At 42.9% G+C, this 14846-nt stretch overlaps 3 protein-coding genes across 6 annotated transcripts; 1 reads left to right on the top strand and 2 right to left on the bottom strand.

Annotated features, from left to right (window-relative positions):
* Positions 1-390: 390 nt before the first annotated feature.
* Positions 391-4936, bottom strand: LOC100846112. Of its 2 annotated transcripts, XM_010236552.3 has the most exons (4): positions 4010-4936; positions 3452-3618; positions 1329-1558; positions 391-599 (listed from the first exon to the last, which is right to left on the bottom strand). In XM_010236552.3, exons 1-3 carry the CDS (start codon positions 4919-4921, stop codon positions 1351-1353), a joined length of 1287 nt encoding a protein of 428 aa, XP_010234854.1. In that variant the 5' UTR covers positions 4922-4936; the 3' UTR covers positions 391-599; positions 1329-1350. The 2 variants fall into 2 exon arrangements, with proteins under 2 accessions (XP_010234854.1, XP_003571927.1); XM_003571879.4 differs by lacking the exon at positions 391-599 and having other exon boundaries at positions 1037-1558.
* Positions 4937-5122: 186 nt separating this feature from the next.
* On the top strand, positions 5123-9331 carry LOC100827903 (CDT1-like protein a, chloroplastic). 3 transcript variants are annotated; one of them, XM_003574055.4, is made up of 8 exons: positions 5123-5263; positions 5900-6243; positions 6341-6460; positions 6551-6779; positions 6958-7623; positions 8448-8628; positions 8728-8815; positions 8929-9331. In XM_003574055.4, exons 2-8 carry the CDS (start codon positions 5915-5917, stop codon positions 8984-8986), a joined length of 1671 nt encoding a protein of 556 aa, XP_003574103.1. In that variant the 5' UTR covers positions 5123-5263; positions 5900-5914; the 3' UTR covers positions 8987-9331. The 3 variants fall into 3 exon arrangements, with proteins under 3 accessions (XP_003574103.1, XP_010234853.1, XP_024318145.1); XM_010236551.3 differs by lacking the exon at positions 5123-5263 and adding an exon at positions 5305-5577; XM_024462377.1 differs by lacking the exon at positions 5123-5263 and adding an exon at positions 5305-5577 and having other exon boundaries at positions 5864-6243.
* Positions 9332-9501: 170 nt separating this feature from the next.
* On the bottom strand, positions 9502-10227 carry LOC112271995 (putative ripening-related protein 5). Its single transcript, XM_024462378.1, has one exon. The coding sequence runs from the start codon at positions 10013-10015 to the stop codon at positions 9596-9598; it is 420 nt and encodes a 139-aa protein (XP_024318146.1). The 5' UTR covers positions 10016-10227; the 3' UTR covers positions 9502-9595.
* Positions 10228-14846: the final 4619 nt, after the last annotated feature.

Genomic DNA, 14846 nt, shown 5'->3' with positions numbered 1-14846 from the left:
ATATGGCAAGCAAGCGTCCAACATCCGAATGGAAACAACTACGGATATGGATAACGTCCAGACAATGTTACACTAGTCCAGACAATTGTTTTACAAATACAAATATGATTTTTTTTTGAAGGAAAATACAAATATGATTTTGAAGCAAAGGCAGACTAGGATGTATACCATCGGTATCCAAACAATGTTACACTAGTCAATTTAGGTTAAACAAACACCCAGCCTAGGAACTAAGCGAATTGTCAAGTATTCTTGGCTTCTTGCTATCGTCTACCATTTCATCATTCATTTATTATACTCATAAGTCAATTATCAGGAGTCAAAGTCACCGAGTTAAATTTGTTACCTAGTCTGTCTTAATAAGTTGTAACATACTCCATACCAGTATGCTTCTCAAATCGAGTAAACAACACCCGTATTCATATTCAAATGACACCATTGTATTCAACAAGATCCGCATTGGTTTTGAAATATGGAAAATAATTCATATCAGCATTTGCTTCGAAATACAGTAAAGAAAGAGGGGACGACATCATCCGATCCATTTCCACCCCTACCGACTCACTTGAGCTCTCTCATAAAACATAACTTCCGTGCATCTGGAAAATGTCAAAACGGTATCACACATGTAGATGATTGTAAGTATCATATGCATATGTTACGTTTTGTGCATTTTTATGGCATGCGCAAACGTAACAAAAATGCAGCACATAAAGATGTTGCGTTAACCTCTCATAGTTGTGTTTTTAATCTAGACTACAAGTCAACTCATTCTTTAACAGAATTTTTATAGATACATATATCAAATTTATGCATTTTTGTGGCCTGTGCAAAAATAAAAGAAATGCAGCACCTAAAGATGTTTTAACTCCAGCGCAAAAATAAATAAATAAAGATGTTTTAACTTCTCATTTCTCATGCTTGTCTTATTAGTGTAGACTACAGGTCAACTCAATTCTTTAACAGAACTTTCACAGATATAAATTAGCATTCTACTTCCATCTACCGCAGAGATGTCACTACAGAGCATAAACAATACAGCCTAAAGATGTTTTAACTTCTCATTTCTCATGCTTGTCCTTTTAGTGTAGACTACAGGTCAACTCAATTCTTTAACAGAACTTTTGCAGATATAAATTATCATTTACTAACATCAACCTCAGAGATGTTACTACTGAGCATAAACAATACAGTTACTACAGAGACCAGCTACAAATTTATGTACAGATATCCGGGTATGCCCTAACTTAGAACAAAAAATTTTGTAAGCATAACAAACACCTAGAGTTACTACAGTTTCAGGACTCTTAACATTAGATTTGGAATACCTAAAATATGGGCTATCTTCCTTCACAAGCCAATCAGTGCGCAAGGTCTGTGCTCAACAGTCAACAAAGGCATACCAGCCTGTGAAACAGCTCTTACAAACCCCATGTTAGCAGTCATAGTGGGAGCACGCCAGCGGTCACCTGTACCAAAAACAACTTTGTTCTTCATCGCAAGCTTTCTTGTTGTTGGAAGATCCATCATACGTTGTGAAGGACTGTCTGGGACAATTCTGCAGGTCCAAGAGCAATTACTAAATAAGATGTAGATTGATTGGGGATGAAATTAAGACCATTCATAGTCATGAAATCACTGGAGATGGACAACAAACACTAAATAATGACAAATACAATTTCCTTGTTTAGCAAAAGATAAAGCTAAATGGATGAATGCACTGCATATTACTGTGACTGTAGAGAAAGCTGGCAAATCAACAAGCCAACAGAGTGCATAAATGCTAATCAAGGTTACTAAAATAAATAAATAAATAAATTATTTGATGCTCATCCTATCCTTTTCTCAACTCTTAGTCTCCACTTAGTAAATGCGCAAAAAGCAAACATATACCGCTGATTAAATTTCTATATTGGGTTACTGTAGCACTGAAATTTGCTATCAGGACAATTGGCTATATTGTACTGTTAGGCACTTAACTAGTACAAAGTGAAGTGACAAACAATGAGACAAAAAGGGTGAACGCATCAATGTGCAAGAAGCAAACCAATTTTCTATCTCATGTTAGTATTATGCTGAAATTTGCTATCCTGGCAACTGACTACATTGTACTGTTAGGCAGCCAGGAAACAGAGGAAATGACGATTGAGATAAAAAGGGCAAACACATCAAACATTCCTTAATTTCTTGGACTACCACAGTAGGATGACTGAATGAAATGAAAAACAGAAACCTTGACAATGTAAGGATTTACAATGCTACTATTTTCCAATATATCATTACAAGGAAATACAAATAAGTGTAGGAAAAGGAAAGTCATAGCCATCAACCAAGAAAACAGCTTAAGAAGCTAGCTAGCAAACATAAAAACATATCAGATTGGAATAGTTTCCCTTAAGGTGGCGTGAAGTTAACTCTTTTGTTTAGCATCGCTAAGCAAGTGTAACAGACCAAAAGAGGAAGAAAATTTGACTTTGTCATGAAACTGGGAGTTGATAATTAGTTAGCAATCCAAAGTTCAGACCAAACTTCCTATGCGCATAGCATATAAATTCTACTTCCTCCATCCCAAAATAATTGTCGATATTTTTTCAAAATGAGCGAATCTACACAATGAAACGTGTCTAGATATATATGTATCTAGACAAAATTGTGAGAAAATTGTTCCAATGGCAAGTATATTCACCCCTCATTTTTTTCCTCCTAGTTTTGCCACACTTGCTAAGTGCGTAGATTAATCTATACTTCAAAGTTTCTCCTTCAGAAATAAAAAGAAAAAAACTTGTTTTATAAAATAACAGGTATATCCTGCAAAGTTCGGTTAGAAAAGAAGCGCATCATGCTAATTAACATTTTGGAATATCCTGCAAAATTATCGATGAAAGACTAGCTAAATGCTCATGCGTAGGTACAGAAGTTCCAGTATTGCACGAGTTTTATAAATGCCTGTTTCATCAGTCCCTAACTATGTGCAAAATAAAAAAATTGTCCCAAAAAATATATATCAATTAAATAACCTATGTATCAGTACAAAGTTGTACTAAATCAGTGACAAGTGATTCCGGCTGGAGGGAGTAATAAAAGAATCCTGATACATATGTCTACTAACTTTGTACTAAATCCAAGACACTTATTAGGGATTGGAGGGAGTACATAGAATGTATGATAAAGTGCGGTAGTTAATTTCTTGGCAACTTAAGAAGTAATCTCAGTGAGAGTGAACGGAAGATCACCAATTCAGATCTTTATAAGAGCACAGAAAGTAAATCTGCTGCATAAACTTGACCGTCATGTATATATATTACAAGCAGGGATGAAATCAAAATTGGAAACTAGAGTTGATACTGGACAGATAAAGGCCCATTAGAATTATGAAACACTAAAGCCCACATAAATTGTTCAGTAATATAAGAAACAACTCAACAAAATGAAGTACTATAAGAAAGCTCACATAAGTTGTTTGAGTAACTGGTTTGCTCTGGTTTTCTCCTCAGGCCCACCACACATTGAAACAATTTCTTTGAACTCTGAGCTAACCGTTTCACATATGATACATTTGTTTCCATCCACTGCTTTTCCCAACTCAACAAATATTGGAGATTGAAGTTCAGACTGCGCCTGCAAGAGGGATGAAAACATCCTATTAATTCAACACAAGATTTACTGCTTCTGTTACCACATTGTCCTCTACTTACGCTCATCAGAAAACCAGTTTCACCTTTTCAAAAGAAATACGAAAGGAAAGGGGTTTCACCCATTGCTATGGACACTATGTTCCTCTGAATTCAGATTAACAAGTTATGTGGACTATAGATACAAATGCTGTATATTTTTGCTAACATACACTGCGTCTAACAAATAAATCCATATCAATTCTTTAGTACTATGCACCTTAGATATTGCCGATGTTTACGGTCAAGATTGATGAAAGAACATCAGACTAACAAGATAAACTAGGTTATTTCTGAACACACTCTACTAGGTTGAAAGGAAAATATTTTCAAACCACCTGATCAATGACGAACTTGTAGTTACACTTGAACCTTGCCCTGGTATCCGCCTCGGGTGCACCCATCAGCTTTCCCACTCCGCCATTGCTGATACCTGACACTATGGCAACAAGAGCAGTCGTGTCTAAATTCAACAGGTCCATCGAGTCCATCCTCATCATCCCCAAAAGGTCACCAAACGAACCCTCCAATCCTTCCACGCTCTCCTCCTCCTCCACCTGGACCTCCGGGGGCGGTGGCGGTGACAACAATTCACCACCGCCATCCAGGACGTCAATCTCGAACGCCCTAAAGCTCCTCATCTCCTCATTCGAGTGAAAGCTGACGCTAACCCAGCCGTCCACCTCCGACTCGCCAACGAACTCCACGAGCAAGTCGATCTCCACGGCCCCGAACCCGTCAGCGAGCCCACACACGATGTCCGCGCCGACGCCGCGGGCGAAGGCGAGGACCAGCTTCTCAGGGCGGATGGCGGGCGGAGCTGAGCGCGCCGCATCGAGCACCGCCGCGACGCGGGAGTGGAAGCCGTTACCGGGGACCCAACGGAGCCCTGTCGGGTTGCGCGCGGAGAGGAGCACCCACGCGGGGCGGGAGCGGAAGGCGCACGCGAAGTCCACGCCCGGGAGCGGAGAGAGGCGGGACGGCGACCGCACGGCGGGGTGAGTGAGTAGGATGTGGAGCGCCGCGAGGTGGGGCAGGTTGGAGGAGAGTGGCCTACCGATGCTGGGGTCGGGGTGGTTAGTACTCGAGGTGATGAAGCGTAGCTCGCCGGCGACGAGGCGGAGGAGGGAGCGCAGAGCAGGGTGGCGCGGCAGCGAGGGCGAGGCGGCGAGGCTGTCGTGCAGCGCGCGGCACTGCGCCCGCGCGAGCTCTAGCTCAGAGGCGGAGGGGGAGGCGTGCGGGGCGGACATCTTTTTTTCCGCTGCGCCGCTCTGCTTCACGAATCACGACCAGGGGCAGGATCCAAGACGGGGGAAGAGGCAGGCGTGGGCTGGGTGGAAGTGAAACCGGCCGGCCCAGTTACTCCGTAACGTTTGGGCCAGTTGCTAAATCGCCCGAGACTTCATTCACACTGACGTACTGTATAAAATGGCCAGAAATACAACCGTTGGGCTCGGCTGATTTTAAACCCTACCGTTCCTCTCCGGCTGCCCCGTTCTCTCCTCCTAGCGCGAGCGCCGCCACTCATCCCGCTGCCGAGCGCCCGAGCCCCCTAGCTCGTCTTCCTCCTCGCTCGAGCGCCTCCACCGCAGGTTGATCTCCCCTTCGATTCTCTCGCTCCCGACCGTTTCTCCTCCCATCACCCCACGAACGGATTCCGCCCTTTAGATCCCCGTTTCATAATCTTCCCCAATTTAACTGAGGCAAAAATCAAGATAGAGCGGGCGCCCTACCTTGCCCTACTGGGTCCTCCGCCCGTGGCTGGAGAGATTGATTCCTTGCCAGAGGACCTAACCTACACCCTAATTCCAAGGGGGTAAGGGCGTAAGGCAGTGTTCTGCTATTTGCCAGCGCGCACGAGTGCCTAGCGCGCCGGATTACGTCTTTTGTAATCTTGGTAAAACAGGTAGGCATTTTGCGAGTTTTGTATTTTTGTTTGTAAAATTGTTTGTGTTGGAGCCATGAGTACTAGATAGTCTGCAAGATCTTAGCTTCTTAAGCGCACCTCAGTGTCTCACTAATTTAGTAAACCTGAGCGGTAGTGTGACTAAATGGTTGATATTGCTAATCTTGCTATGTGCTCATAGTGATATAGTGTACAGTTATCTGCAATTTATCGATGCAATTCTTCTACGCAAAATGCAATGCAAGTCCCATTTGTTATCCATTTGATTTTGAGCACATTACTGCAGAAAGATGTCTGATACAGTGTCACCCCCTTATTGTAGTGTGTGGAGCTGACAATGAGTGAGGGGAAAAGTATTCACGTTGACCTTGAGAAAGGACTTCATCAAATGCCTAATGATGACGATTCAAGTAGCCCTGCAACTATGCAGAAGATGAAAACTGATATGGAAGATTCTGGGAGCAAAATTGAATCCCCGACTCCAGAGGCGCCTGAATCTGGAAGGAAGGGGATTATTATAAGCTCACTGGCAAGGAATTTACTTGCAGATAGGTACAAGGACAGATTAGCTGAGCAGGTGTTTGGAGATGAGGATGAAACAGACGATGAAGATGATAACAACAATATCCCTTCTGTTGACAGCCAATCAAACAGACTTCTTGAGAAGTGAGCCATTTTTTCATTTACATCACATCTTAGATCTCATGGATATTTTTGTTGCCTAGCCTTGATTGTTTACCATTATTTCTTGTTACAATATCAGATATAAGAATTTGCTAAATCTTTTCAACCGGATGGAGAGTTCTATAAGGTTGTTGCGCCTGAGGAAGAAGATGGCTACATTTAAGAACATTGCAACCCAAGTGGAAGTACTCACAAAGAGGTACTAATGACAATAAGAAATGTATGTCTGGAGAAGCATTATTCATTCATTGGAGTCTGATTATGGTTTTTTATATTTTCTGCATTTCAGCAAGTTCTTGTACGCTCATTTGGCTCAGATGAAACATTTATTCCCAGAAGCAATCGAGATAAATAGGATACTCTTACACGATGAGAAAAGCCTGTGCATGTATGCTGACATGGAAATTATACTTCGAATGGACGCTGTGGAATGCAGCAATCCTGATGAGTCCCCGTCCATGGCAATTTGCGAGGCTTTTCGTTCAAAGCTTTTGAGCTTTCTGGAATCTCATCATAAGGTACTAAGTTCATCTGCTAGTTGGTGGAGCTTTGTTTTTGTTTTAATTTTAATGGAGCACCTTAGAACCTCAACTCTAGTTCCTTTGCATCTCCAGTAGACCTATCATTTTATTATTATTATGGTCTTAGGGTCATGATGATTTCTCAGCCTTTTCAATGAAACTTCTATGTATGCAGGACATCAATATTCCTGAGGCCACACTACCAGCTCCCTTTGATTCAAGTGAGAAGCTATGTCTGGAGGCACCACATAATGGTCTTTCTATCAAGCCATTTCTTGAAAATTCCTCTGAAATTGGATTTTCAAATGCTTTGCACTTTCCACAATCTTTCAAAAAGCTCACGTCCAAGAAAATGATTGCTGAAGGAACTAAAAAGACTCAACTGCTTTCTGATCCAGTAGAAGTGACCTCCCTGAGTACTGATGATACAGGAGGCTCCAATAAAAGCTCTAGTAAGCATGTCCCCGTTCTAGTGAAGACCAATATTTCTGACACCCCAAACCGCCATTTGATCTCTTGCTATCAAGAGAGTACACCAAAGCAAGGAACCTCAGATTCACCGTTGATGGCTGAAACACCAGCAATGCAGACACCAAAAAGGCCATTGCCTACTCCACTTGGGAAATTCGATACCTCATGTAGGCATGGTTCTGAAGCACGATCTACCAGTTCGGCTCGCAGATCACTAATAATGTTCTCAGCATCAAAACTCGATGATGAAAGCCCTTCTGATCATGCTATCGACACATCAAAACTTGACAAGGATGTCACTGAAGATGAGGTTCCAACTGGAAAATGCCTTTTCCCAGAAGAAACATGCACTTCTATTGACTTATTGGTGGTATGTGTCTATGTGACTTACAATTATTCTCATTCCATGATATATGTGTTTGCGTATATGGGTTAGTACATACTGGGAGATGAATTTGTTAAATGCCATTGACAATTGTATAACTAGTAGCAAATATATTTTTCTGGGTTCTCATTCCTGTAAAAACTTTACTGTGCAATGTTATGCATGTCATTTTGGTCTCATTAACATGGTATTAGTGTAACTGGTGTCAAGTCTTCTAGATCAACAATCTAGGTAGGGGGAGCAGATTGGACTTGTTCAGCGACGAAGATATTTGGGAGTGCACTAAACAATTCTGCACTATTCATATCTTTTTTGCTGAACTAATGCCAAAAAGCAGAATCATTGGTCTTATGAATTAGTCAGCATCAGTGTACTGGTAACTGGCAGTAAAATGCTAATCATCTTGTGTTATCATAAAAGCTGAGGCATGCTAGCAATTCTGCAGTATTCATATATTTGTTTCCAAGTATTGCCAAAACGCAGAATTGTTTGTCTTATGAATTAGTCAGCATCAGTGTACTGGTAACTGGCACTAATATGCTAATCATCTTTGTTGTCATAAAAGCTAGGAATGCCGATGGTTTAGTAGGAGAAATACTTGGTTTTGTTGCAGGGATAAAATGCAATGTAACTGTATAAGAAAGCACATACTCACCTAGATTTTTGTTTGTTGTCTCCATTTCGTATATTTTACCATAGTTAGGCAACTTGAACACCTTTTCTATTGCAATAGAGTTTGGAAGAAATCATAAGTCACCTGTCTTCTGTCTGCTTCTTTTTTTCTGACCAAGAAAACTTGTTACTTGCAGGAAAATGATAGAGAAAAAACCAATCAAGTACCCTCGACGAATTCCCAGGAAAAGCTAGACTCTTTACGTGTCACGTTCGACATAGTCTGCGGTATCTCTGGATCTACCAAGAGTTCGCTAATCACTAAGCAAGAACTCTTTCACAATATTCTTGCTAATAACTTGGAGATAGAAGGGACAGGTATGGTGTTGATCTAACAGTTCCAACCTTTCTGTACTTAATATTTCTCTGTACTGATTGTCCTTTTCTCTTACTCATATTTCGCTTATGCCTTGACAGGAGAGATAGAAGAACATTTGCATATTTTAGAGGATCTGTCTCCTGATTGGATATCTAAGAAGCTACGTGGTGAAGAAATTCTGTACAGGCAAGTTCACTATGCATTTTTTTTATTTTAAAAACCTTTCATGTTAGGCAATCTTCTATAAATAGTGTTATGAAGTTATTAAGTATTGACAAAGGTTTTTGACCCATGCACAGCATTAAACAAATACCAGATCAGAAGTCGTTTCGTGAAAGACTAGTGGAAGTCATTTGAGATGATATGGTCGGTGCAAATACCAGATCAGAAGTCTGTGCAAAGCCTAAGAACCTAATGATCACGGAACCCTCTGGATTGCGCTACTCAAATGTCAATCAGCAACAAGTGCAAAAATTCTCCATGCATCTTTGATCTAGCTGTTCCATTTGACTGCTTACTTAATGGTTGTGGCAGTTGAATTCACATCATGGAGGACCGGGCCCTGCTTACTCATTTGCTGGCATGCTGTAATGTAGATATGTGCTAGACACATGATTTTCTATGAAATTTAACTAGCTTTGGTATCTGCTCTGTGAACACCACTTGAAAACAGTCTGCAAATATGAATATTATGTTTGTGATGCTCTACTCTGTAACTCTGTCAAGCTCCATTGCTCAATCCCTTTCTGCACTACAGTGCTCACTAATGCGCTTGATGATGCCCACACGGGACTTCTCACAGGTTGCACTGTTTACCTATTTTGTAACATCAACAAGGATCATATACAGAGCCTGAAATTCCATATAGGTGAGCTACTGTGTACAATGAAAGCATGTCTATAAACAATGAAAGCATGTACATGACGCTGGATCGACAAGTCATAGATCACAGGGATCAACCGGTGCTTACTCGTCGGACCATGTGATGCCTTCCATACCGATGTTTTGGTCGAGCCCTAAGGCATTCCACACCGCTGGCGAGGCATCAACTATGTTGTTGTCACAGGGTGGTTCGTAGTTGTGCTCAACATCGCAGCCGTAGACGGAGTCACACTCGTCCACCACCTTGGCATATACGGATTTGTCGTTGGCAGTGATCTTGATACGGTGGCCACAACGACCCATGTTTTCGAACCAGCCTGTCGAGAGCGCCACGACCATCTCCTTGTTGCTATGGTAAGCCTTGTCACACTCCGACGGACCGCCACCACCTTTGCCCTTCTCGAAGCTGTTAAGTGTCAGGACGGCCTTTGTGGCGGCGGTTGACCGGCGGCGAGCAATGATACTATGGATATTTCTTTCCGTCCTCACATCAGTCCGGATCATTGCTCTTCTCACAATTGCCGGACTTTCCTGGGAGGAAGCCGCTGGCACGGCAGGCACCGAGGCCTGAGCGGAGGGATGACACAGCGTGAGAGGTGGGGAGTGCCACCAGGAGGAAGAGCGCCATGGTGGCTAGAGCTCTGGCAGTTGACATCTTCTTACTATATGCTCTTGAACTGTAACCCTCTTTGCCTGATTGCTGCTACACTGGTTTGTTTCCAGCCTCGGTTGCTTGTGGTTAGAGAGCTGGGGTGTGGAGCTTATATAGTCACCTCCTTGATTGCACTCCTGCTAATTTAGGTATGAACACTTACTTATTGGTTGTTTTACACGGCAATTCATTGATATAAGTTCAGGTGAAGGTAGTCCGTAACGTATCAAACGTTTTGATGAATGTGAGACGACCTAACGTATCAAACGTTTTGATGAATGTGAGACGACCTAACGTATCAAACGTTTTGATGAATGTGAGACGACCTGGTCGTCTCGTCTGGTGTGTATCAAACGGAATTAATTACGCAGCTCTAGCACGCGAGACCCATGCCAGAGGTGACCGAGTGCCCCGTCGCCGTCGTGTAGAGAATGATCAGTTGTCGCAGAGATGTGCAGTGAACACAGGATGAAACGACGGCGACGCGCGTGTGTATGTTCAGGCAGTTGGAGGGATCCACACAGATCCTACATAACGGACCGGTGAGTGGGTGGCGAGCTATCTCCGGGTGCCGGGTGGCGCTCAACTCTTCAAACATATTCCTTCCGGTTCAAAAAAAATATCGTTCATTTTGTACTAATTTAGTATAAATTTTGTACTAAACAGATGACATTTTTTATGTATCAGAGGAAATATCTCACGACCCGAGGTTTTTTAAGGATTAGGAGAAGCCTGGTGCAAAGTGCAAACCAAGCACGAAATCCTCTCACACGAAACAAAATCACACTAGAGTTTTTGAGGTCTTTGTTTTCCACGCTCGGATCGCACAGCGCGAGATCATCGTGCCTTACCGGCTGTCACCCGGGAGGCCGGGATCCAGAAGCCAAGCGGAACATTCAGCTTCCACGAGCATTCTTCTCGCCAGAGCCGGACTCCTCCTGGGTCTACACGTCGGACAGACAATACTCCTGTAGACGGTGCGCTCTAATAATTGGCAGCGATGAAAATTACTTTTACGGTGCAAAACTTTATTGTAAACAGTTCAAAATTCTCAAAAACAAATATATGCTAGAGAAGTGATATTTTATAGAACTATATGTGTAAAATTTCAAGTCGAAACACTATTACATACAGGCAAGGAGGGGTTGTTGAGAATATGATCAATTTACCAAGTGCAGTAACCAAAATAAACAGTAGATAAAGCATGAATAGAAATAAACTAATCATGCAGTTTAGCGGATAAACACTCAATCAAGCATCACAAGTAACTGCAGAACATATGAACCGAGACATGATCTGAACAAACTGAATAAAGGATAGGAAGATAGAATACAGTAGTGCAGCAGCGTTGACGTTGGCGTTCGCGTTCGCATTGGCGTTGGCGTGGGGTCAGCCATGTCGTCGAGGAAGAGGTTCTCGACTTCAGGGAAGAAGTCGTCGTTGGGGAAGCGGTCGTCGGCGTCCGTGATGAAGCCAGTAGTCGCGCCGATAGCGCTCCCCAAAAACCTTATCGCCCTTCTCCCGTACAGGACTCGAAGAGGCGGGGTTCCGGAGGCCTACTGTCCCGGCTCGCGGTGCACGCCGCAAGACGGGACGGGGAAGATCTGAGGCAGCGCAGTGCTCTGGAAGTGAAGGCGAAGTGGTTGTGTCAAGTGTGTCTGAGGAGAGGAGCGACCGGCGCCGGCCATAGCCGAACAGCCACTCAGTTCGTTTCAGCTTCTGTGCACCTGTTCAGTCATGCGTGGCAAAAAGAACTCGACTCGGCGAGATTCCCGCAACCCGCGCGTCGCGTCGCGTCGCGTCGCGTGGCGTGGCGAGGAGGAGGAGCGCGCGTGTGGGACTCTCTCCTTCTCCTTCTCATCCTTTTACCAAGTGGTGGAAGAGCTCCCCTTATAAAGTGGTGAAACTCCCCTTCAACTAGCAATGTGGGACTAAACATTTGTCCCACCTCAAGCCATGCATGAATGGGCCACATGGGCCTCTAGGATTTCAGGAATTGTTGATTAAATTAAATGGGCTGGGCCAATATTAGGCAAAATTCCAAGAATCCCCCACCAGATCCCAGAGGCACATGAAAAATTTGCCTTTGGTTCCAAAACATTGTTTATATACCGGTGCTAGTGGAGACTGTTAAGTTGAACTTCCACCTAGAACTCTATGCTACACTAACTTGCAACTTGTACAATGGACTATGTGTTGAACTGCAAGTTTGCTGCATTCTAACTTCACACAAAGCCTTGACCGATACTAGGCTGCTGTGGGACTTCCCCGTGGGTGGAGTTTATGCGTCATACTTCATGGCCTTTCATGAGTTTATTAGAGAGCACCCAACTCTCATAGATTGCGACGTTTAACAATCAGACTCATATAGGTGTGTTCTTCAAAAGGTGTTCTACATGACAACATCTCTGCTTAAGATAAGCCACTTAGAACACATTAAGATAAAAATCAACCTGCCGTGCAGAATAGGAAAGTATTGCATCTTCACGGAGTGGTGTTTATTAAAGTAGGGATACTTTCCTCTCAATTAACCAACAACTTGTCTCCCAATTCTAATTCACGGGATCTCCGATCAGACAGTTTGGTTTACCACTGTGGAAAACTCATATTGTGGGTCTCATACCCATCTCCTTCGATGCATTTTCTATCACATTGCGTAATAGACCCTTCGTGAAGGGATCTGCCAGGTTTTTAGATGTTTGGATATAATCCAACGCAATAACTCCGGAGTTTCTCATTTTCCTGACAGATTTCAATCTCCTCTTCACATGTCTTGAGGACTTCATCTTATCCTTAGAACTGTTCACCTTAATAATTACAGTTTGATTATCACAGTTCATTGGGATTGCGGGTATAGGTTTTTCAACCATAGGTAAGTCCATCAAGAGTTTACGAAGCCACTCTGCTTCAACAGTGGCTGTGTCTAATGCTGCGAGTTCTGCTTCCATAGTTGACCTCGTTAAGATGGTCTGCTTGCAAGACTTCCAAGAAACAACGCCACCACCAACTGTAAATACATATCCACTTGTGGCATTTATCTCATCAGCATTGGATATCCAATTTGAATCACTATAACCCTCCAGTACCCTCGGATACCTAGTATAGTGATCCCATAGCTTGCAGTGCCTTTTAAATAGCGCATAACTCTTTCAAAGAGGTTGCCAATGATCATCCCTAGGATTTGAGACAAATCGACTGAGCTTGCTAACAGCAAAAGCGATGTCAGGCCCCGTCGCGCTAGCCAAATACATAAGCGAGCCAATTATTTGAGAGTATGTCAATTGATCTCTAGCAGTACCTTGATTCTTTCGAAGTAGCACACTAGGATCATACGGTGTTGGAGAAGACTTGCAGTCACTATACCCAAAACGACTCAAGACCTTGTCCACATAGTGAGACTGAAGCAAAGTGTCCCACCATCATCATCTCTCAACGGCTTGATGTTCAAGATAACATCAGCTACTCCTAGATCCTTCATCTCAAAAGACTGAGATAAGAAATTCTTGACCTCCTCAATCACGGTAAGGTTGGTCCCCAAGATCAATATGTCATCAACATACAAACAGAGAATAACTCCTCGCCCCCACCATGGCGATAGTAAACACACTTGTTAGCTTTGTTTACAACAAAGCCTGCAGCGGTTAAGGTTATTTCAAACTTCTCGTGCCACTGCTTAGGTGCTTGTTTAAGACCATATAAAGACTTCAACAACTTACACACTTTACCTTCTTGACCACTTACTATGAAACCATCTGGCTGATCCATATAAATTTCCTCGTCCAACTCTCCATTTAGGAAAGCCGTCTTAACGTCCTTTTGGTGAACGAGAAGACCATGTGAGGCAGCCAAAGAGAGTAGTACTCGAATGGTGGTCAATCTGGCTACATGTGAGTAAGTATCAAAGAAATCTTCACCTTCCTTTTGGGTATAACCCTTGGCCACAAGCCGTGCCTTGTATTTTTCAATAGTACCATCAGGCCTAAGTTTCTTCTTAAACACCCACTTACATCCTACAGGTTTGCACCCATAAGGACGATCAGTGATCTCCCATGTTCCATTAGCTAAGATGGAGTCCATCTCACTACGGACTGCTTCCTTCCAGTAGTCAGCATCAGGAGATGCATAGGCTTCTGAAATACAAGAGGGAGTATCATCCACGAGGTACACAACGAAATCATTACCAAAAGACTTTGCAATCCTCCGTCTCTTGCTCCTTTTAGGAATTTCATTATCATCCTCCTCAGGATTTTCAAGGCGTTCCATTGGAATGGTAGGTTCAGAATTTGTAGCCAATTCATGACTTGATGAGCTAGGTATCTCCTGATTTGATGAGTTAGGCATATCCTTCATGGGAAATATATCCTCAAACAAAGTTGCATCATTCGATTCCATGATTGTACCAACATGCATGTCAGGTACTCCAGATTTTACTATCAAGAATCTATAGCCGATGCTACGAAAAGCATATCCCAGAAAAACACAATCTACAGTTTTTTGTCCAAGCTTGCGCTTCTTGGGAACTGGCACATGAACCTTTGCCAAACAGCCCTAAGTACGTAGATAAGAGAGTTTTAACCTTTTCTTCTCCCATTCTTCAAATGGTGTAATTTGTTTGTTCTTTGTGGGAACTCGGTTTAGGACATGACACGTTGTCAATAATGCCTCCCCCCACCATTCCTTGGA

Source organism: Brachypodium distachyon, chromosome 3, assembly GCF_000005505.3.
Source record: "Brachypodium distachyon strain Bd21 chromosome 3, Brachypodium_distachyon_v3.0, whole genome shotgun sequence".
Taxonomy (NCBI): Eukaryota; Viridiplantae; Streptophyta; class Magnoliopsida; order Poales; family Poaceae; genus Brachypodium; species Brachypodium distachyon.
This window is presented reverse-complemented; position numbering and strand designations above follow the sequence as displayed.

What these genes read in the sequence shown, in the direction of transcription:
- LOC100827903 (XM_003574055.4), top strand. Translation starts at nt 5,915, where the DNA reads ATGAGTGAGGGGAAAAGTATTCACGTTGACCTTGAGAAAGGACTTCAT. An exon ending in TTCTGGAATCTCATCATAAG is followed by an intron (nt 6,780 to 6,957) that starts GTACTAAGTTCA and finishes CTATGTATGCAG; the next exon opens with GACATCAATATTCCTGAGGC. An exon ending in GGTGAAGAAATTCTGTACAG is followed by an intron (nt 8,816 to 8,928) that starts GCAAGTTCACTA and finishes ACCCATGCACAG; the next exon opens with CATTAAACAAATACCAGATC.
- LOC100846112 (XM_010236552.3), bottom strand. Translation starts at nt 4,921, where the DNA reads ATGTCCGCCCCGCACGCCTCCCCCTCCGCCTCTGAGCTAGAGCTCGCG. An exon ending in ACAAGTTCGTCATTGATCAG is followed by an intron (nt 3,619 to 4,009) that starts GTGGTTTGAAAA and finishes TCCCTCTTGCAG; the next exon opens with GCGCAGTCTGAACTTCAATC. An exon ending in CAGTTACTCAAACAACTTAT is followed by an intron (nt 1,559 to 3,451) that starts GTGAGCTTTCTT and finishes TTGGACCTGCAG; the next exon opens with AATTGTCCCAGACAGTCCTT.
- LOC112271995 (XM_024462378.1), bottom strand. Translation starts at nt 10,015, where the DNA reads ATGATCCGGACTGATGTGAGGACGGAAAGAAATATCCATAGTATCATT.